General features: G+C 33.6%; 1 protein-coding gene across 1 annotated transcript; it reads left to right on the top strand.

Moving 5' to 3' along the window:
* The first annotated feature begins 2,382 nt into the window (after positions 1–2,382).
* LOC129226804 (uncharacterized) lies at positions 2,383–4,989 on the top strand. Its single transcript, XM_054861432.1, has 3 exons — positions 2,383–2,424; positions 2,517–3,487; positions 4,908–4,989. Exons 1-3 carry the CDS (start codon positions 2,383–2,385, stop codon positions 4,987–4,989), a joined length of 1,095 nt encoding a protein of 364 aa, XP_054717407.1.
* The last annotated feature ends 17,168 nt before the right edge of the window (positions 4,990–22,157 follow it).

Raw genomic sequence — 22,157 nt, 5'->3', positions numbered from 1 at the left:
TTAATCACAAATAGTTAATTTTCGAAACAGTACTTCTAATGTTTTTAAACGTTTTATAGATGTACGTTTTTATAAATGTTTCTAAAGAATAAGTTAAAGAAAACCAGAAATTTACCATATCAATTCTTGCAATGTATCCCTTTCAGCACTTCTATTACTTTCCTTAATTTTTTCCCCCTGTTTAAAGATATATTGACATCAGAAAATTGCATTCTATAAAGGGAAATCAGACATTATTTTAATATTTATTCAAAGTGAAAATAACGATTAACAGAAATAAACATCATTATATTCCTCTCGTTTTCAAATTATAAATTTCACCAGAGAAAGAATGTGTTTTTATTAAGTGGTTCTTGATATTAAAATGGTTCATCAAAATAAAAATAATAAAAAAAGTATTTACATTTTAGAAAGTGATTCAAATAATTACACGTCTAATTGAAAACATGGTATTTTTCAGTTTCTGTTCGTAAATGGTGTGTAATTTATTTTAATGAGACTTATGTAACGCATTATATGGAATATTTTTCTTCTCAGATCACATGCTGCCAATTTTTAGTTCTTAATAGTTTAAAACGGATTTTTTGAGAAGTATTCTCCAGAAAATATTATATTTTTGTACTTTCTGCAATTTACAATCAAAGTAATGATATTTCAAATTATGTTTTAACTTTTCTTTTCTTCTCACTCGTTACGTTCTATCAATTACAAGAAGTTTTATTATTTGTGGAAACTGAGGACGGGTGGGAATATTTTCAATTAATCCTCCATAATTTCGTTAGCCTGTTTGTAAGATGACAGAAAAAAATACTTTTAAAAGTAAAGTTTAAAATTACCAACCCATAAATACTACAAATTTGACTCTAAACACAATGGTTAAGTCATAAGAGCAAATTAGAATAATAAAAAAGCCATAACCTATTTCTGATTCAAAGACAAATGTGACAGTTTTTGAGGTCGTAGTGACAGGTCCAAAAAAGCACTTACATGAACCAAAATCACTATTTTTGCAAGCATTGTCTAATAAATTGCAATATAACCTTCATCTGGAAAAAATAATATTTATGTTACAGTTTAAGGTACTAATGTTCCGAAAAAAAATTGATCAAAGAGCTGAAGTTAATGTAGGCAAAGTGGAGGAAATGCAGAAAAAGTGAATCCACTTTCTTCACAGAAGTCTAATCCCAGGGGCGCAGCGAGGGGGGGGGGTTTAGGGGTGAAACCCCCCCAGAGGGTTATTATTTCTTTTCTTACTAAGGTCCTTATAAAGTTTCAACTATCAAAAAAAAAAAAAATGAATGCACGAAATTAATACACTTAAATAAGATATATTCTTGTGTACACTGCAGAGCTTAAAACCAGATCAAAACAGGAGGTGTCAAAAGATTAGAAAACGACAGGTGATGTGAAGGGAAGTTGGAAAGGAATGTGCACTGCAGTTTCGCTTCCAGGAATTTGCACCTCACGGGAAAGATAGAATAGGTGTCACTACTTGACGAGTCTGAAGAAAAGGGTAGGAAGCGTCTTTGACATTACTCACACAGGATTAGCTTCTCACAGCCAATACCCCCGGAAATCCCTGGAGCAGGACTATAGATATTTACATTGTCAGTATTATAGGGTCCTGTCCCTGGAGTGTCGTCTCAGCTATACACCAATAAGAGAGGACAAAGGAACAGGAGGGAGGTATGAACAAAATTTGAAACTCGGACATGTGACTGAGATTCCTGGTTCATTGAAAGTATTTGTCCTCGAGGCTAAAAGAGTTCAGATTAACCTGCAACCGTTTGCAAGACCTTTTACTTCCCAGTTAGTTTTCCGCAATCAAAAATATAGCTTTGAACAGCAGATCAAGTTTTTTTTTTAATTGGTTGCTCTGAGAGGCCTCAGCAAGAAAACTGCCATTGTGGTTCGTCGCTTCTGTTGAGTTTTATGAGTTCTTGCGCAATTTTGCTATTTTGATGGATATTAGACGATTCTTCGGCCAGCCTGCTCCTACATCTTGTACAAGCTCAACTTCAACTACTTCAGGTAAGTTTTACTTTTTAAAACTGTTATGCAATAAAGAAAAGAAAATAATAAAGTGATAGGCATAAGCGAAAAGTTTTTTTTTTTAAATTCTTCTTGTTCTGTTCTTGTAATTTTTGTTTTTTTTTCTATTGACTGAAATACTCTTAGGCCGTATTCGTTTCTCATAAATCAAAACCTTTTTTTGTTATTTGTTAAACTAATTTCAAATGAATATTTAAGCTAGTATTTCTTTTCACAGGTAATGAGGAAGGAGAGAGAAAAGAGGAACCGACTCCACTCATTTCGGTAACGAAAAAAAGAAAACTTGAGGAGAATGAAGTGTCACCAGATTTACGCAGCCCAAACTCATCAATGACGTATAGTTCCGACATCGGCTTGTATATGGAAAAACAGGTAAATTACGAAGCTTGTTGATACTTTATGTATATGTTTTTGGAAAGTATTTATATTTCAGGAACTTATTTGTTTTTTTTTTTTTTTTTCAGATTAATGATAACCCAAGGAAGGAACTTATTTTGAGCCCTTGGAAACCAGATTTGAGCTTTAAATTTCCCTCATCTGGACCAAGAAATTTGAGATTTGTTTTGAAGTGGCTTGGTGAGAGGGACTGGCTAGTATACTCGCCATCCGAAGACGGAGCATTCTGTAAGTTTTGCTTCTTATTTAGCACTACGGTTGGAAAACAGCGTTCGTGCCCAGGAAAACTAGTGAGACAGCCATTCAGAAACTGGAAAGACGCTAAAGAAGTTTTCCAGGAACATGAAAAGGCAAAATACCACTCTGATTGTCTTCAAAGGGCGGGTGAATTCTTAGCCACATACACGGAAAAAGTCCCTAGCATTGAAAAGGCTTTAGATGTGGGTAAGTTAGCTCAAATCAAGAAAAACAGGGAGCAGCTGAAACCCATAATATCAACAGCACTTTTTCTTGCTAGAAGAGGATTGGCGTTTCGAGGTCACAGAGATTCTGGAGCCTGTTTGGAGAACGAAAAATCGAAAGAAGAGGGGAACTTCAAGGCTCTTCTGAGATTTCGTGTTGAATATGGAGATACTCTCTTAAAGAACCATTTAGAAACAGCAGGAGCTAATGCCACATATACAAGCTGGCAGATTCAGAATGAAATCATAGCATCGTTCAACAACATTATCATCAGGAAGATCGTTGAGCAAGTAAAAAAGGTTCAGTGGTTTTCGATTCTCGTTGACGAAACGACTGATGTCAGCAAAATTAAGCAAATGACTTTCTGCGTCAGATTTATAAAGGAGGGTAAAGTGCACGAAGAATTCTTGCAGTTTATCCCAATCACTGATGCAACTGGAAAGGGACTAGCTGAAACAATAATCAAAACCATAAATGACCGGAATCTCCAGCCCCAATGTATAGTTGGTCAAGGTTATGATGGTGCAAGGGCTATGAGTGGAGACATAAAAGGAGTTCAAGCACTCATTAAAGAGACGTATCCACGAGCTCTGCATGTACATTGTAGCTCGCATTGCTTAAATCTTTGCATATCTGACGGATGCTCTGTTCCATTAATAAGGCATTGCATTGGTGTCATTGAGCGAGCGCATAATTTTTTTAACACCCCGAAGCGGCAGGCAGCTTTGACAGTAGAGATTCAAGCAATCGAAATTGACAGAACAAAAAACGAAAAATTGAAGAGAATCTGTCCCACTCGTTGGATTGAACGCCATTGAGCGGTAACAAGCTTTATTGAGCTTCTACACCCTCTGCTTTTAGCTTTGGAACAAATAAAAATGTGGCTTGACACGAAAACAGCCACTGAAGCCCAGCTTCTCCAGAGTGCAATACTAAAATGCGATTTCTTGGTGAGCCTTTTTGTGATTGATCACCTTGCCACTCAGCTTATATTTGCAGAAAGAAAATCTGGATCTTTCAACTGCAATAAAATCAGTCATGATCGTCAAGAGGAAGCTTGAGAATATAAGAAGTAACGCTGAGGAAACATTTTCTCATGTTTTCGGAAAAGCAAGTGAGCTTTGCGTTGATTTGGATGTCCCAATTTCTAAGGAAATGATGGTATGGCGGCGGGCGAAGAGAGATAATGTCCCAGCAGATACCGTTGAAGAGTACTTTCGACGCTCTCTTTTCATACCTTTTCTGGAAAACACCATCCAAACTCTTTATGAGAAATTTGAATCTCACCAGAGAATATTAACACCCTTCCAGTTTTTGATAAATGATGACATAAACGATGAAGTCACTTCTGATCTTATGAAACTAGCAGACTTTTATGAGCTTGATGCTTCAAGATTACACGGGTAAATTATTCTTTGGCAAGAGATCGTAAAAGAAAAAGAACCAAAAGATGCAATTGAAGCTTTGCAACACTGCAACGTTGATTTACTTCCTACAATAAGGTCCCTTCTCATCATTTTCGCCACGATTCCGGTCACTACATGTACCCCTGAAAGGTCGTATTCCTCTTTAAAATTATTGAAAACGTACTTGAGAAACAAAACTTGCAAAGAGCGTTTGAATGGACTAGCAATGACTTACATCCATGATCGAATTCATATTAGTGAAGATGAAGTTCTGAACGAGCTAGCACAAAAGTCACGCAGATTACAGATTTCTTTGTAACCACCGAATGGTATTTGCAACTAGTTTTCTTTGTCCTCGTAAAGGTTCATTTTTAATCTCAATGACCAAAAAGTCCATTTAAAAAATATTCATATTTGTATTTTGCCTATTTTCCTTTGCACTTTTATTTTATTTTTTACATTTACATTTAACGCTTTTTTTTATATTATACCATTTTATCTTTTCTCATATTTATATCACTCTAATGAATTATTTCACTTGAATTTAATATTGCCTTGAATATCATAATTTGTTTACACTTCTCGTTTTAGAAGTAATTCTATTAGGGTTGTTGTTAATTTGTTTGCCTTCGACAGAAAGCAGTGGAACCAATTTGCTAATGAGCAGAGATAAAAATGTTGTTTATATACAAATAAACAGGAGTTGGATATTTATATAAAGTCGATTGCATTTAATTCTTATTGTCGCTTATGAAGCAAAAAATCGGCTATAAACTGATTTCCATAGTTAAAAAAAAAATTATTTCTTAAACTGTGGTAGCATAATAGATTTGTTTTACACCACATAGTAATACAGAAATATGGGATGTATAAGAAAATTATATGGTTTCAATAGTTGAAATTAACATTTTCCGTACAGTTGTATTTCTGGATATTTCTTTCGAATAAGAAAACCCTCTCTGCGATACAGCCAGGAGGGTGGTAATTGTCACCCCTGTACTTTTGGTTTTAAGATATATTACCAATCCTGGTATATTGATGTATATACATTCAAGGATTGCTCTGAATAACCCCCCCTCCCCAAGAGGAAATCCTGGCTGCGCTAGTGAGCAGATCGTTAATATTTTGAATGGTATTCACATGTCTGCTGTATCAAAAATTTAGGGAAAAAAAGACATGTATTGAGTCTGAATCTCTTCGCAAAATTATGTCCTACAATATTTTTTTTCCAAAATCTCTATTTCCTGCATTTTGATAACATTTCTTCAATGCGTCTCCCAAGTATAGACACTTTCTAGCGCTGTATAATCAACCCTTGCATATCCACATTATTACGTTTTATTGCATTGGACACTAGCGCAGCCAGGATTTCCTCTTGAAGGGGTTTTTTTATTCATAGCAATCCTTGAATGTATATACATCAATATACCAGGATTGGTAATATATCTTAAAACCAAAAGTGCAGGGGTGACAATTACCATCCTCCTGGCTGTATCGCAGAGAGGGATTTTTTTATTCGAAAGAAATATCCAGAAATACAACTGTACGGAAAATGTTAATTTCAACTATTGAAACCATATAATTTTCTTATACATCCCATATTTCTGTATTACTATGTAGTGTAAAACAAATCTATTATGCTAGCACAGTTTAAGAAATATATATTTTTTTTAACTATGGAAATCAGTTTATAGCTGATTTTTTGCTTCATAAGCGACAATAAGAATTAAATGCAATCGACTTTATAAATATCCAACTCCTGTTTATTTGTATGTAAACAACATTTTTATCTCTGCTCATTAGCAAATTGGTTCCACTGCTTTCTGTCGAAGGCAAACAAATTAACAACAACCCTAACAGAATTACTTCTAAAACGAGAAGTGTAAACAAATTATGATATTCAAGGCAATATTAAATTCAAGTGAAATAATTCATTAGAGTGATATAAATATATGAAAAGATAAAATGGTATAATATAAAAAAAAGCGTTAAATGTAAATTTAAAAAATAAAATAAAAGTGCAAAGAAAAATAGGCAAAATACAAATATGAATTTTTTTTAAATGGACTTTTTGGTCATTGAGATTAAAAATGAACCTTTACGAGGACAAAGGAAACTAGTTGCAAATACCATTCGGTGGTTACAAAGAAATCTGTAATCTGCGTGACTTTTGTGCTAGCTCGTTCAGAACATCATCTTCATTAATATGAACTCGATCATGGATGTAAGTCATTGCTAGTCCTTTCAAACGCTCTTCGTAAGTTTTGTTTCTCAAGTACGTTTTCAATAATTTTAAAGAGGAATACGACCTTTCAGGGGTACATGTAGTGACCGGAATCGTGGCGAAAATGATGAGAAGGGACCTTATTGTAGGAAGTAAATCAACGTTGCAGTGTTACAAAGCTTCAATTGCATCTTTTGGTTCTTTTTCTTTTACGATCTTTTGCCAAAGAATAATTTACCCGTGTAATCTTGAAGCATCAATCTCATAAAAGTCTGCTAGTTTCATAAGATCAGAAGTGACTTCATCGTTTATGTCATCATTTATCAAAAACTGGAAGGGTGTTAATATTCTCTGGTGAGATTCAAATTTCTCATAAAGAGCTTGGATGGTGTTTTCCAGAAAAGGTATGAAAAGAGAGCGTCGAAAGTACTCTTCAACGGTATCTGCTGGGACATTATCTCTCTTCGCCCGCCGCCATACCATCCTTTCCTTAGAAATTGGGACATCCAAATCAACGCAAAGCTCACTTGCTTTTTCGAAAACATGAGAAAATGTTTCTTCAGCGTTACTTCTTATATTTACAAGCTTCCTCTTGACGATCATGACTGATTTTATTGCAGTTGAAAGATCCAGATTTTCTTTCTGCAAATATAAGCTGAGTGGCAAGGTCAGAGAAAATACGTGATCAATCACAAAAAGGCTCACCAAAAAATCGCATTTTAGTATTGCACTCTGGAGAAGCTGGGCTTCAGTGGCTGTTTTCGTGTCAAGCCACGTTTTTATTTGTTCCAAAGCTAAAAGCAGAGGGTGTAGAAGCTCAATAAAGCTTGTTACCGCGCAATGGCGTTCAATCCAACGAGTGGGACAGAAGCTCTTCAATTTTTCTTTTTTTGTTCTGTCAATTTCGATTGCTTGAATCTCTACTGTCAAAGCTGCCTGCCGCTTCGGGGTGTTAAAAAAATTATGCGCTCGCTCAATGACACCAATGCAATGCCTTATTAATGGAACAGAGCATCCGTCAGATATGCAAAGATTTAAGCAATGCGAGCTACAATGTACATGCAGAGATCGTGGGTACGTCTCTTATATGAGTGCTTGAACTCCTTTTATGTCTCCACTCATAGCCCTTGCACCATCATAACCTTGACCAACTATACATTGGGGCTCGAGATTCAGGTCATTTATGGTTTTGATTATTGTTTCAGCTAGTCCCTTTCCAGTTGCATCAGTGATTGGGATAAACTGCAAGAATTCTTCGTGCAATTTACCCTCCTCTATAAATCTGACGCAGAAAGTCATTTGCTTAATTTTGCTGACATCAGTCGTTTCGTCAACGAGAATCGAAAACCACTGAGCCTTTTTACTTGCTCAACGATCTTCCTGATGATAATGTTGTTGAACGATGCTATGATTTCATTCTGAATCTGCCAGCTTGTATATGTGGCATTAGCTCCTGCTGTTTCTAAATGGTTCTTCAAGAGAGTATCTCCAGATTCAACACGAAATCTCAGAAGAGCCTTGAAATTCCCCTCTTCTTTCGATTTTTCGTTCTCCAAACAGGCTCCAGAATCTCTGTGACCTCGAAACGCCAATCCTCTTCTGGCAAGAAAAAGTGCTGTTGATATTATGGTTTTCAGCTGCTCCCTGTTTTTCTTGATTTGAGCTAACTTACCCACATCTAAAGCCATTTCAATGCTAGGAACTTTTTCCGTGTATGTGGCTAAGAATTCACCCGCTCTTTGAAGACAATCAGAGTGGTATTTTGCTTTTTCATGTTCCCGGAAAACTTCTTTAGCGTCCACTAGTTTTCCTGGGCACGAACGCTGTTTCCCAACCGTATTGCTAAATAAGAAGCAAAACTTACAGACTGCTCCGTCTTCGGATGGCGAGTATACAAGCCAGTCCCTCTCACCAAGCCATTTCAAAACAAATCTCAAATTTCTTGGTCCAGATGAGGGAAATTTGAAGCTCAAATCTGGTTTCCAAGGGCTCAAAAGAAGTTCCTTCCTTGTGTTATCATTAATCTGGAAAAAAAAAAATAAGTTCCTGAAATATAAATACTTTCCAAAAACATACACATACAGTATCAACAAGCTTCGTAATTTACCTGTTTTTCCATATACAAGCCAATGTCGGAACTATACGTCATTGAAGAGTTCGGGCTGCGTAAATCCGTTGACACTTCATTCTCCTCAAGTTTTCTTTTTTTCGTTACCGAAATGAGTGGAGTCGGTTCCTCTTTTCTCTCTCCTTCCTCATTACCTGTGAAAAGAAATACTAGCTTAAATATTCATTTGAAATTAGTTTAACAAATAACAAAAAAGGATTTGACTTATGAGAAACGAATATGGGCTAAGAGTATTTCAGTCAATAGAAAAAAATCAAAAATTACAAGAACAGATTACAAGAACAGAACAAGAAGAATTAAAAAAAAAAAAACTTTTCGCTTATGCCTATCACTTTATTATTTTCTTCTCTTTATTGCATAACAGTTTTAAAAAGTAAAACTTACCTGAAGTAGTTGAAGTTGAGCTTGTACAAGATGTAGGAGCAGGCTGGCCGAAGAATCGTCTAATATCCATCAAAATAGCGAAATTGCACAAGAACTCATAAAACTCAACAGAAGCGACGAACCACAATGGCTGTTTTCTTGCTGAGGCCTCTCAGAGCAACCAATTAAAAAAAAACTTGATCTGCTGTTCAAAGCTATATTTTTGATTGCGGAAAACTAACTGGGAAGTAAAAGGTCTTGCAAACGGTTGCAGGTTAATCTGAACTCTTTGATTCTCAAGGACAAAAACTTTCAATGAACCAGGAATCTCAGTTACATGTCCGAGTTTCAAATTTTGTGCTTACGTCCCTCCTGTTCCTTTCTCCTCTCTTATTGGTGTATAGCTGAGACGACACTCCAGGAACAGGACCCTATAATACTGACAATGTAAATATCTATAGTCCTGCTCCAGGGATTTCCGGGGGTATTGGCTGTGAGAAGCTAATCCTGTGTGAGTAATGTCAAAGACGCTTCCTACCCTTTTCTTCAGACTCGTCAAGTTTTTTTTTTTTTTTTTTTTAATTTCCAGTGGCTGGCAGCAAGAAAAGGTTACAAAGAACAAAATAGCAAAAACAAACACAATGCACAGAACAAGGAAAAATACAGAAACAATAGGGTGAAATATTTAGCTGCCGATACGCTCTCTTGCTTCCCAATAACGGTCACACAGGCTACATCTGGAAAGCTGGGTGCAAGTGTGCAGGTGACGAATGTCCATTTCTTCTTTTGAATTGCAAAGGGGGCAATTGGGACTCTTCACAATCCTTAAGCGGTAAAGATGTTTTGGTAAACAGTCATGGTCAGTTAAAAGTCGAAACAAAGCCACTGACTCTGCTCTTGGTGCTGAAGGGACAAAATCACGGTTTATAAACCAAACTTTGTGGTTGCTTCTAGCTTTTAGGTCTTGCCAAAAAAAAAAAAAAAACTCTTGATTTTTTCCTTATATATAACTTTATAGCATTGAATGAGACTGGCTCATTTGGTAGTTGAATAATAGCAGAACCCCTCTTGGCCAGAGCATCAGCAAGCTCATTTCCTCTAATCCCACAGTGTGCAGGGATCCTCTGCAATACCACTTTTATATTCTGCTGCACCAGATCGTTCATGAAACTGCGACATTCAGAAATTTCCTGCGATTTGCAGCTCTTTATCGATGCTATCGCCTCAATAGCCGCTTGAGAATCCGATAGGACAACGCATCCCTTAAGTTTAAAATCACGGTATTTCAACTGATCTAGAGCCAGGTGTATAGCTTTTACCTCTCCATCGAATGCAGAGGCATATTTACCAACAGGAATAGAAAAAGAAAAGTGCTCACTGTAGACGCCTGCACCTGCATTTATATGGTCTGCTACTCTTGACCCATCGGTATATATATGTATCCATTCACTTTCGGGGTATTTAGTGTAAATCGTCTCCAGAGCAATGGCCCTAAGAACTACTTGGTCAGTATCACTCTTTAAAACAGGCTGTATCAAATTTAAATCATAATTCACTGGTTCGTATTCGCATGGGTTTGTTGGTAAAGGGAGCGACTGTAGGTTAGAATTGATGTCATACGTTCGTTTTGTATCAAGCGCAAACTGCACAAACTCCTTTTGCGTTTTGAGAGATCTCGGGTGCAACTCCGGTTTCCATTCGTTTCTAAATGGTATTCTTTGCATTTTTTCAAATAAAAGTAGAGTTTTCTCCTCTATGTATGATTTTATTGATCTGAAATTAGTAAATAAAAACAATGCATCCAGTGGTGTTGATTTCACGGCTCCTGTTATTAGGCGGAGTGCTTGGTTATGTATAGTTTCAACTCTGTTCAGGACATGTTTTGATGCAGGGCTCAGTACTTCACAGCAATAGCTCAATAACACATTAACGCCCAGTGTCCTCGTTTGAGGACAGCCAATAAATCATTATTTAAAAGCTCTATAACTAACTTGAAACTGTAATTTCATTATTTTGAGAGTAGATGAGAGCACTATAGATATTCTATTCCAGTTCCACATTTTTGTGGTTATTTTTTAGTGCTGTTATTTGGATCGTCATTTTTCGATTTTTCTAATGCTACATGTGCCTGTTCTTTTTGAATTTTTATACCGAAAATTATCAAGGTAAGTTTTAATGTTATTTATAGTTGCCTTCCTTTAGAGTTGTATTGAACATATAAAATATAATTCAATCTTTTCCTGCTCATTTTTTGTTTTCTATATTATATAACATATTGCTGTCCTCAATTGAGGACGCTGGGCGTTGAAGGCAAAATCAGAAGAATTTTTCCGACGCTAATTATTCTTCTTTGATTGGAGATTTTAAGCACATATTTGCATTCTGTTTAGATTTAAAACACCTTAGACATCAAAAATAAGTTTTCTTTTTATTTCCAGATTGTTATCCCAATTACTCGCGAATATTATAAAATAGTATGCCTCGTAAGTTTCTTACAATTGAAGAAGCTCACGAATATTTGTTCTCAGAACAAATTGAAGCAGACATAATTTCAGTTCTCCCTGAAGTTGATGAGCTCACAGATGAAGAGGATATTGATGATGAAGGCACAAATTTACCGGAAATATCTGATATCACTGGTACTGTGGAGATTGAAATTGCAGATAAAGACGACAGTGATGTAGAAGAGAACTATGATATTCCTCCACCAACCAAAAAGAGGAAAATAAGAAAAAAGTTAATTGGATAAAAAGTGAACCACAGTACACAAAATTGAAAGAAAAAATAAAAGCAAATGAATTTTTAGGGGACGACACAGACATATGGCAACTAAGTTAGAAACATTTGAAAAATTTTTTACTCCAGAAGTTTGACCTCATTCTAAGGGAAACCCTTAGGTATGCTGCTGAAATAAAAAATATTCCGGACTATGCTCTATCTAAAAATGATTTGATGAAATTTATAGGATTTTCAATTTTTATGGATACCACGTAGTGCCTAGTGAAAGAGACTACTGGTCCGACCATGAGGACTTGGGGATTGATTTAGTAAAAAAAAGCATGAGCCGTAATTCTTACACCCTTTAAAAAGAAAGAGTGTCTGTCCCTCAATCAAAGATAATACGAGAATACAACACGTTTCTGGGAGGTGTTGATCAGCATGAATGGTACTTGGAAAAACACACAATATTCATAAGGGGAAAGAAATGGTATTGGTGTTTGTTTACCCGATTGACATGGCAGATGTAAATGCTTATATTTTGTATAAGAGTCTGCCACAAAAAGGACACTAAGAAACAAATGTCGATCAAGAACTTTCGACGTAAATGGCAGTGGCTTATCTGAAAAAGAGTCGAAGCAATCTTGTAGAAAGAGGTCAACCAGCTAAAAATTCTTTGTCATCTGGTGCAGTTTTTGAGGATGAATTAATTTTGCAATTTATAATTTTTATTTAGAGTGAATGTTGTACAGCTATTTAAATATTATTTTAAGAAATTCTTTTAAAAAACTTAAAATAAGATGCAAATCACACATTTTTGCATGTTAAAACAAAGTTCATTTACTTCTTCTACAAAGAAGATTTTATATCCCTGAACGCCCAGCGTCCTCAAATGAGGACAGGCTGTAATTTTTAAATAAATTTAAAATATGTTTTAATTTCAGGTTATATACTCTCAAGAGACAATAATGAGTCAAATTTATTAGATTCGTTAAAATATATTCGGCAGAAATAATTTGGGCGTTAATGGGTTAATGGGAGAACAAACGACCTATAGGTAATTTCAAGCGTATTACGACTACAGCCCCATTTGCAGCCCGCTAGGCGTTTCAATACGTTTAAACGTCTGCATACCTTTTCAACAGTCTTCTCAACGTGGGATTTCCAATTAAGCTTGCTGTCAAAAGTTACTCCCAAATAATCATATTCATCAGTATGGGATAGAATATCCTGTTTAAATTTTATTTCAGGTTTTATTTTCATATGTGCAAGCGAAAACGTCTGAACAGCTGACTTTGAAGCATTTAAAAACATGTTATTATTATCACACCAACTGGACAATGCCCCTATAGCTCTGTTAAGTGTCTCCTCAATGTTCTTGACTCCATTGCGTTTTTTACGACTCGTCAAGTAGTGACACCTATTCTATCTTTCCCGTGAGGTGCAAATTCCTGGAAGCGAAACTGCAGTGCACATTCCTTTCCAACTGCCCTTCACTTCACCTGTCGTTTTCTAATCTTTTGACACCTCCTGTTTTGATCTGGTTTTAAGCTCTGCAGTGTACACAAGAATATATCTTATTTAAGTGTATTAATTTCATGCATTCATTTTTTTTTTTTGATAGTTGAGCCTTTATAAGGACCTTAGTAAGAAAAAAAATCATAACCCTCTGGGGGAGGGGGTCACCCCTAAACCCCCCCTCGCTGCGCCCCTGGATCTGCTGTTAAAATACTTGTAGCTGAGCATAAATAGAATAAAAAGTGTTTTTTTATAATCGTCTGGCTCCAACATTGTGAACATATAGTGGTTCAAATAGAATTATGGAACATTGAAAAAAAAAAAAAAAAATTAGAATCATCGCACGAAACAGCCATTTTTTTAAATGAGAAAATTTAAAAGTAAGTGTCGCCATCCATTGAGAAATTGGCAAATTACATGTACATGTATTATGTGCTGGACGAACTAAATTGAGGTTTCACAGAATTGAAACAGCGAATTTTTCTCTTGCCTCAACTCTGTAATTCCAAATTTAGCGTACAGTAAACTTCCGATTATCCGCGAGTGAATTAATAATAAGGAACACGTAATTTAACAGTAAAAATCAAATAACAATGGCTTTTTCTTTGTCAAAACATTGCAAATATTGTGCATTTAAACTGAGTTGCTTTTGTTTATTTATGTATTTTTTGTATTTTCTTCATCGTACGTACACTTGTTCTTTGTGGATGTTAAGTTCTGTTGTGCAAAAATGCAAACATTTTTACTCTAATGTATAGATTCTCATCATTTGTAGAAAGTATTATGCATCAATATAGATAAGGTTTTGAGGAAGGACAATTTTTACGCTATTTGTTCCTCCATTTAGCCATTTTGCAGTTCAACCGCGATTTTTATTATCCATGACACTTGTGCCACCCAATTCCGAGGACAATCAGGAGTTGACTGTATTAGCGTTACTGAAATGAGTTCGGGTGCCATAGGCAATGGGTTAAAATACTGTAGAAAACTTAAAAACGTTTCATTTTGCATTCAGCCAGATGAATTTGCGGTCGTAATCGATCCTACTAGCCCGTCAGATTTTAATGATTCTGATAACGAACTCGTGGAACAGGTAAAAGTTCTCCGCAAAGAAGATAAAAAATGTAAGATGGACTTTTGAAATCCACCCGAATGTTTCTTTTAGCAGGTTGTTCAACACCAATTTCAATCAATTTCTTACCAATCGTGGATTAACACATTCCTACTTTTTTAAAAGAACACTCCTCAACTCTCCAGATTGCATCTGTGAAGAAATTGGAGACTACAAACATTTTCTTTTCTATTGTAGGTTTACTCAAGCCTTCCACCCACATCTTAAAATTTCCCCCTTTATTACCGATTCAAACTGGAAAACCTACTGTTTTATTGATTAAAATGTTTTTAAAAATGTTCAAAAACTTCTCAGTTTTATTTACAAGCACAAATCCTTATTTTTCCCCTCACTGAAATAAAGAAAAATAAATATTTAGAGTCTGAGAATCTTAAATTTTTTGTGAACAGGTATTGTTATTTTTGTTTTCCTCTTAAACTTTTACTTCAATGAAATTCAAAAAAAAAAAAAAAAAAAAAAAAGGACGAGTTACGTTTTTCACCAATTTGCTAAAGTCAACAATTTACTGATTATGACCATATTACCAACTGTGACATTCTACACTGATCATGACTTTGTTACTGCACCAGTATATTTTTAATCATTCTTATCTCAAATCAAGATTGTTTTTGAAAAATATGTTGTTTCTAAAATGAAAAATAACTTTTAATCATTTCGTACTTAATTATCCTTATTATTTACGTTTTTGAAGTAACATCATTTTCTCTTCAAAATTGTATTTAAAAAAAAAAAAAAAAATCCTTTTTTTTGTTTTGCTTCAAATTGCAATCAACCTTAATTATGTACACAAAATGTTGATTTTGATGGTGTTACTGTATTTTGTGTTGTCAAAATTTCAATCAGGTCAGCTGTTGTTCATGGTTTCTTTGTTGGACGGCGATGGAAAGTCACTCCACATCTCCCACCAAAACCGCGAAGGTCTAGTTACCATTCGGGGGAGAAGTGGAGGAGTTGACTACAGTTGTCTCCCCAAAGAAGTCATACGCTTCTAGTTCTTTATAAGCCTTTTCGTTTTTTTATGCCGCAATGCCCTCTTTCATTTTTTCAAGCGTTTTCTCGTCACTTTAAAGTAAAAAACAACATATATATATATATTTGCACAACATACAATGATTTTACTTAAGTGTCACAACTGTATCTAAAAGCTGCGTTAATCTTATTCTACAAATTATTTCGCAAGAAGAAAAAAAATCAATTGTCATTACGTTACAAAATAATCTACGTACAAAGTAATTATTGATGTTTAAGTATTAGTCTTTAACTTATAATGAATGTAAGTACTCATTAGTTTTGCCATTACAAATACTTGTATGGTGACAATTACAGAAGCGAATTGACTAAATTAACTTTTAACTATTAAAAAGTAATGTTGACATCTGCTAGCGTTAATATCGCTCGACAACGTGGCATGATACTCTGAAAGATCTTTAGATGAGAACGCTGCTCCTTGGCACTCCTTGTAGTTTTGCTAAACTACTGTCACAACTATACCCCATGCATAGTTTGGCTTACAGTACAAGAACGCTAAAGGGCTATTCTACGAAAAGGTCAATCGCTTGTTCCGCACGTAACGGTTCATAAATTTCATTACAAAGTAATGCTTTTAAATGGTAATGATGACATTTTTGCTTAAGATATCACACATAACTGTATCATTTGTTAAGCGGATTTTTTTTTCCATTAATATTTTAAAGTTACAATTTCAATGATATATTTGAGGCGTCACGCGCGACAAAATGACCGTTTTACCTGTAATAACACTAAAAAGAAGGGAAAAAAAGAGAAAAATTGGTTTTAAAAATAAATAATAAAAATATCAAACTTTATTAACGCTAGAAAATATTCAGAAAGCAGTAAAAATATAAAAATAGAAATGAATAAATAATGCACTTTTAGAGAAAACACTATTTCTAACGTATTTTTGATTTTACAAATGAAAATTAAGAGAAGCGTAGAACGCCCATATTTAACTACTTTAAAAGTATAGATAGCTGCCTTCTTTGATTTTACTAAAGTTTAGGCCTAAAAATGGAAACAGTTCCAAAAATATGTGTCAAAAATAAATAAATAAATAAATAAAAATAAAAAATCATAATAAAATGAACACACATCAGCTTATCTAAAAAAAATCTCTAAATAATAAAAAATCTCTAAAAATATATATATTTTTTTAACCAACTTAAAAACCCTGGGTACTATCATTCAGCCTACCGAAAAGCATGTAGTTATTCCGCTGGGAAAATGATGAAAAAAAAAATGGAAATCTTTATGGAAGACTTGTCCATTTTTTTTTGGTAATTACGATGAAAACTGTGCAATCGATTTGCAATTATTTCTAAAAGACACTAAAAACATTTTAATAGTCACCCGATCCTAACCACCCTCCGTATATACGCTACTAACTCAATATGATGTAATAAATATATTATCTGCTGTTATTATTATTTTTTAAGCCGTTGGTGATAAATCCAGAGATTACTAACAAATAAAACGATTTTAAACATTTTTCTTTGTGCATAAAAGCAAGTTTGCTTCGCGAAAAAGATTTAAAATAAGCCATTAACTCTTATGCATTGTGTTCAAATTAAATAAATAATCATGCAACTAACCACACAAATTTTACTTACTATGGTGCTGTGAATGTAAATTTATTTTGCTGCGTTCAATTACTTTTGAACGGATGTCTTTCTTCTAACTACGTGGCAAATATTTTGAAAACGGTTTCTTTGTCATAAAAATGATATGACTGTTCAATTGTTTAGGATAATAAACAATGTCTACTTTTGTTTAATCTTTTCATAAAACAAGTGAGAATTTCATACGTGTACTTTTAAAAGAACTGTATCATTTAAGAAAAATAAGTATTTAAGAATCGAAAGCCTTTTAAAGATTACAAATTTTTCTTCGCTACGTCAGTGAATATGAAATGCTACAATTTTGCAACATAATTAAATTTGTATGATAAAAAAAGACAATTTATATCTTTATCCTTAAACAGTAAAGTAATTAAAAAAAAAGAGCAGGGTAATTAAATATGTTAAGAACTTCTTATTAATCACTAGCACAAAATTTAAACACTGAAAAAAGGGTGAGTTTTTTATAATAAATCTTTTTTTTTTTTGTTTGAGTTTGTTTTGTTTTTATGCATAATTCTTTTCTAAAACGTAAAAAAAATGTTGTTCGATACAGCTAAAATTATTAACTCTTTTCTTTTTACTTTTCTTTGTCGACTTAATACTTAAATTTACTGCAAAAACTGTGCTAAAAAACAAGACTTTGAAGCTTAGCCAAGTGCAAATAATTAATAGTGTAATTAAAGTATATCTTTTTATGCACAATCATGCTCATTTGCAAACATACTTAAATAAAAGAATTACTTTCTTATAATTATTTTTTGACAATTGGATTAGGCCGTAAGTATATAAGAAAACATACGAATGCATTTTTTTAAAACAAGGGAAAAAAAAATTCTCAGCTAAGCGTTTTATGACAGTTTTAGGGGAATAAAGTGCTTTAGACTTTTAAATAGTGGTAACCGAATTTCTATTTGTGTCTGATGCATTCATCTAATTTTTATCATTGGTGAAACTTTAGAAAGAAAGAAAAAAATGGTTTAAGTTTGCATTCCTAAACATATTTAACATAATTTGATAAAACGAGATGAAAAACAAAATGACCTATACCATTAAAATGGTTATTTTTCTAGCTTTTATACGTAATGCACAAATAAAAATGCTAGAAGCATGCACGAATTCGATAACTTTACATTTGTGAAGCTCAACAAAATGAACTTATATCTACATTCCAGCTGGGAGAATTTAGCATATTATACCTAATTTAAAATGCATTGCTATTTTTACTAAATCCTTAACATATGTAGTGACGATTGGATTTTTGCCGATTTCAAGCAATGTTTGATCAAAGGAATGTGTACTTAAGCGATGAATGTCCCATTTCTGCTATGAACTATGACAGCTCGCAGGTGATTTGATAATATTTTAAAGCTGCATCTGCTGCAGGTGTTATCAAGTGCAATTTGTTTAGAAGACGCTTGTAACTGAACGCTCGACACATCGTGCACAACAATCGCCAAATTGAACGATATAATATGCTTTCAGGATTTGCTCGTCAGGTTTTTTTCTGCAGTAAAAAATGCGTAGAATATATGGATAGAGCTACGATCCAAACAGTCTACTGCTCCAGACAACAGACTTCAAATTCGTTACCATATATGTATACATTGAAAAAATAGTTCCCTGAGAGCCCAAAATACATGTATGCATTTTTTTCTTAATATGTTTAATGTTCTTAAACATATAGTTAATTTCAGTCAAACAATTAACTGTTCTTAAGATTAAGTTAAAAATTTATACAAGTTATTTTTAAAATTAGCTTCTAATATTGTAATACTCTGTGATGTATCAAAAATAATTTTTGTTGCTATAAATTGATCAAGTTTTCGTAATTAACATTTTAAATATTAATTTACATCCTTTAATGTCCAGTGCTTATGTAGTTAATATTAGGCAAGTTTTGATTTTAAATGTTTAAGACAATTTGTTAAGTAAAAGCAGGACAAAGTGAAATAACTCAAATCGTTCACTCATTCATTCGTTTATTACATCTCTTATGTATTCATTCATTGTGTAACTTATTTATATTGCTTAATTTATTAATTCACTTACAAACTCATTTGTCACTAATAAACTCTTATTCATTCACTCACTAATTTTCTTATTTTTATACTATTTTATTCAATCAATTTTTTCATGTATTAATTAATGAATTTTTTCGAATAATTAATTGCTCCATTATTTATTCATTTATTTTTATATTTACACTTTCATTTGTGGAAAAATATTTTTATTAATCAAATAGAAAAAATATTTTATTAGAAAAATAGCGTATTTTTCTTTTTGTCTAAGTTATTTTGAAAGTGAAAATTTTCTACTTTTTTTTTGATGCTGCAAATTCACTGCTGAACGAAAACAATACTTATTTTGAAGAATGTAAATTATCCTAATTATATCACATTGCCCTCCCCCGTCCACACACACACACACACATTCTCTTACATGATTATTTATGCTTAAAAAGTGTTCAAAATAATCAAGGTGCACGTCAGAGTCGTATTTCAAGAAATGACTACAGTAAGATAATACATGGTTTTTTTATGCATGAACTTTGACAATTTAAAATTTTTTAACGAGTAAATGACAGTATGTAGGGAACAGTGCAGATTTCTTTTTTGTGGGTCAAAATGACCCCCGCCGTATTTGTAGGTGGACAAGAGAGTGATTTTCAGTTATAAAGTTGTTTTGAGGTATAGCATTGCCTATTATTTATCGAAAAGTAAAAACTTTTATTAGCTTTCGTTATACTTGATTTGTCGTTGGTGGGTAGAACAACATAATTACAAAAAAATGAAACAGAAGAACAGTAAATTCAAATCTTTATAATGTTAACAAATTTATTTCAAGCCTAATCATAAGCAAGCACAGAAGGACAGAATGATATACGTTCTTTCTGTTGTGAATTTTTTATTAAAGAAAAGTAAAATAGTTTTTGTAGTTATAAAATGAAAGAAATGAGGTACGCATCTGGAAATATTACCATCAATAATCAAAACTATTCCACTTCTTCCGAAGTATTTATTGTCACCTCGGGAACAAAAGAAAAAGTGATAATGAGGAGCCAAAGAAAAGCGTCCACATTAAAATAAAACTGCCATTTGCAGGTAGGGACAAGTGCAATAATCTAAATAAAGTGTTCTTTTTCTTTAACTGTCCTCCAGAGAACAAACCGAAATTCACAACTTACAAGAATTTATACGCATCATTTGGAATGAGTTTGCTTTAGAGGATTTTTTCCAGCTTCACTTGGGAAAACCGTTAAGCATTTCCGAGACTTAGAAATTTTACCATATTCAATTTCTGTTCTTGTTTCTTCATTTTTGCGGAATCCAACAAAAGCATATTTTCAAAACTATTTTGTATTTCTTTGTTGATTGTTGAGCCTAGAGTATGTATTAATGTTCAGTTGCGAAATTGTAAGTAATAAACTGCATTTACATATTTAAACAAGTAAAATTTCCGGAAATCTGAACATTTATCAAAAGTATTGATAGTTTTACCGGTAAGTAATTATGCAGCTCATGGAAAATATACATTTCATACAATGTCAGCAAAAAAATAAATTTTTAACAACGGTACATAATCGTTTCTTATAACTTTCATTTTGCTGCAGAAGAAGATAAAGCGTCAATGTAGACGAAATTTTCTGTTAATAGTACCACTTATAGAGGTAGTAGAAGACCCTTTCTGCTAAAAATCAAGCACGGAAATAAAAATAAGTATTTCTTTAACATAAAGAAATCCAAGTAAAATGAGGCATTGTCAATTTTAGAAACTGCAATTTCCTGCGAAGGTAGTCAAAGCTTAGTTTTAATGGGAGCTCACAGGAGCTTGACTCCCGCTCGTATTTTCAACTTAATTATTTTTTTTATTAGAAGTATAGTTCAGAAAACTTATTTATTAAAATAAATTTCAAACACTATAGGGTAGGGTGTCCCGTCCATATATGAGAAAAAAATAAATTTGAGCTACACTATCACAAGAGGTGTCAAAATTTGCGAAATTTTTCACAGATCATGAAAAAGGTAAAAAAAATGGAATTGCGTGTCATCTTGAGGGCTCTACCGCTCTTTGAAGTTTTGCATATTTCACATTTTTGACAGACTTAAACGATATGATATAAAAAATACAAAAATAAAGTTTAGAAAGCATTTTATTTAAGAAACTAATGAAACAAAGCACAAGAAAACAAAATAAACGAACTACAGTTTATAAATAATGACAAAAGTTTAGAATTTAAACTTATTTTTATGTCCAAAATTTGGCATTTCTGCGCGAGATTGCAACCTGGTTCTAACGAAGCCATCTCTAGAAGTAGCGTTAGTAACACTTTGTGAAGCCTGTGTTATTAGTTTAACACATCTTTCCACAGATTGTGAGTGGCAAGGAAAGTCAACGATTTCCAAGCTATTATCTTTTGCCATAATTTGAAGGTTCTCGTTAGAAATATGTCGAAGAACCGGTGGTGCTGTAACCTGACACTCTTGCCAGACAATTATTTCCGTATAATCTTTAGCAGAGAAGTTAATTTTTGGTGTTTTAAATATTCTGCGTTTAGTGCTACTTTCAGCCTCTCTAGCTTTTTTTATTCTTCGTAATGCTAACTCCCGAATGTGCTCCCTATCATCAAACAACATACTGATCAGCAGGTTTTCTGGGTGCGCAAAAAAAGCATTTCTTTTGAGAACAGAATACACAACAGAATTCAAGTTTTCGGGTAAAAATCGAGAGACACAATCATTTGAAAAAGATGTTTGGCTGCTTCCTTAAAAGATGACTTTTGCTTGATTAAGAACCAAACTGGAGCTTACACTTTAACCACGTAGTTAACAAGTAATCGCAAATTTTCTGTTGGATTAAGAGTACTTACATAAAGTCTGAGTATACGATTAGCAGAAGTAAGCCATCTCGAGTGCGCCATTTTTCCAGGTTGGCGATTTGCCAGCTCAGGACTAGAGAAACCAGTTGATACAGCTTGACAAATCTCATAAAGATATTTTTGATCCGTGCTTAGTTCATCAACCACATTTTTCGGCAAATTATCATCCACCGCGCAAAAAAACAATGTCATTTTATTTTCACAACCAGCTAACTGTTTTCCAATAGGTCCGGAATATTCTTTAGG

Source organism: Uloborus diversus, chromosome 7, assembly GCF_026930045.1.
Source record: "Uloborus diversus isolate 005 chromosome 7, Udiv.v.3.1, whole genome shotgun sequence".
NCBI lineage: Eukaryota > Metazoa > Arthropoda > Arachnida > Araneae > Uloboridae > Uloborus > Uloborus diversus.
Note: the sequence above shows the minus strand (reverse complement) of the source record. Positions and strands in the feature narration are given on the sequence as shown.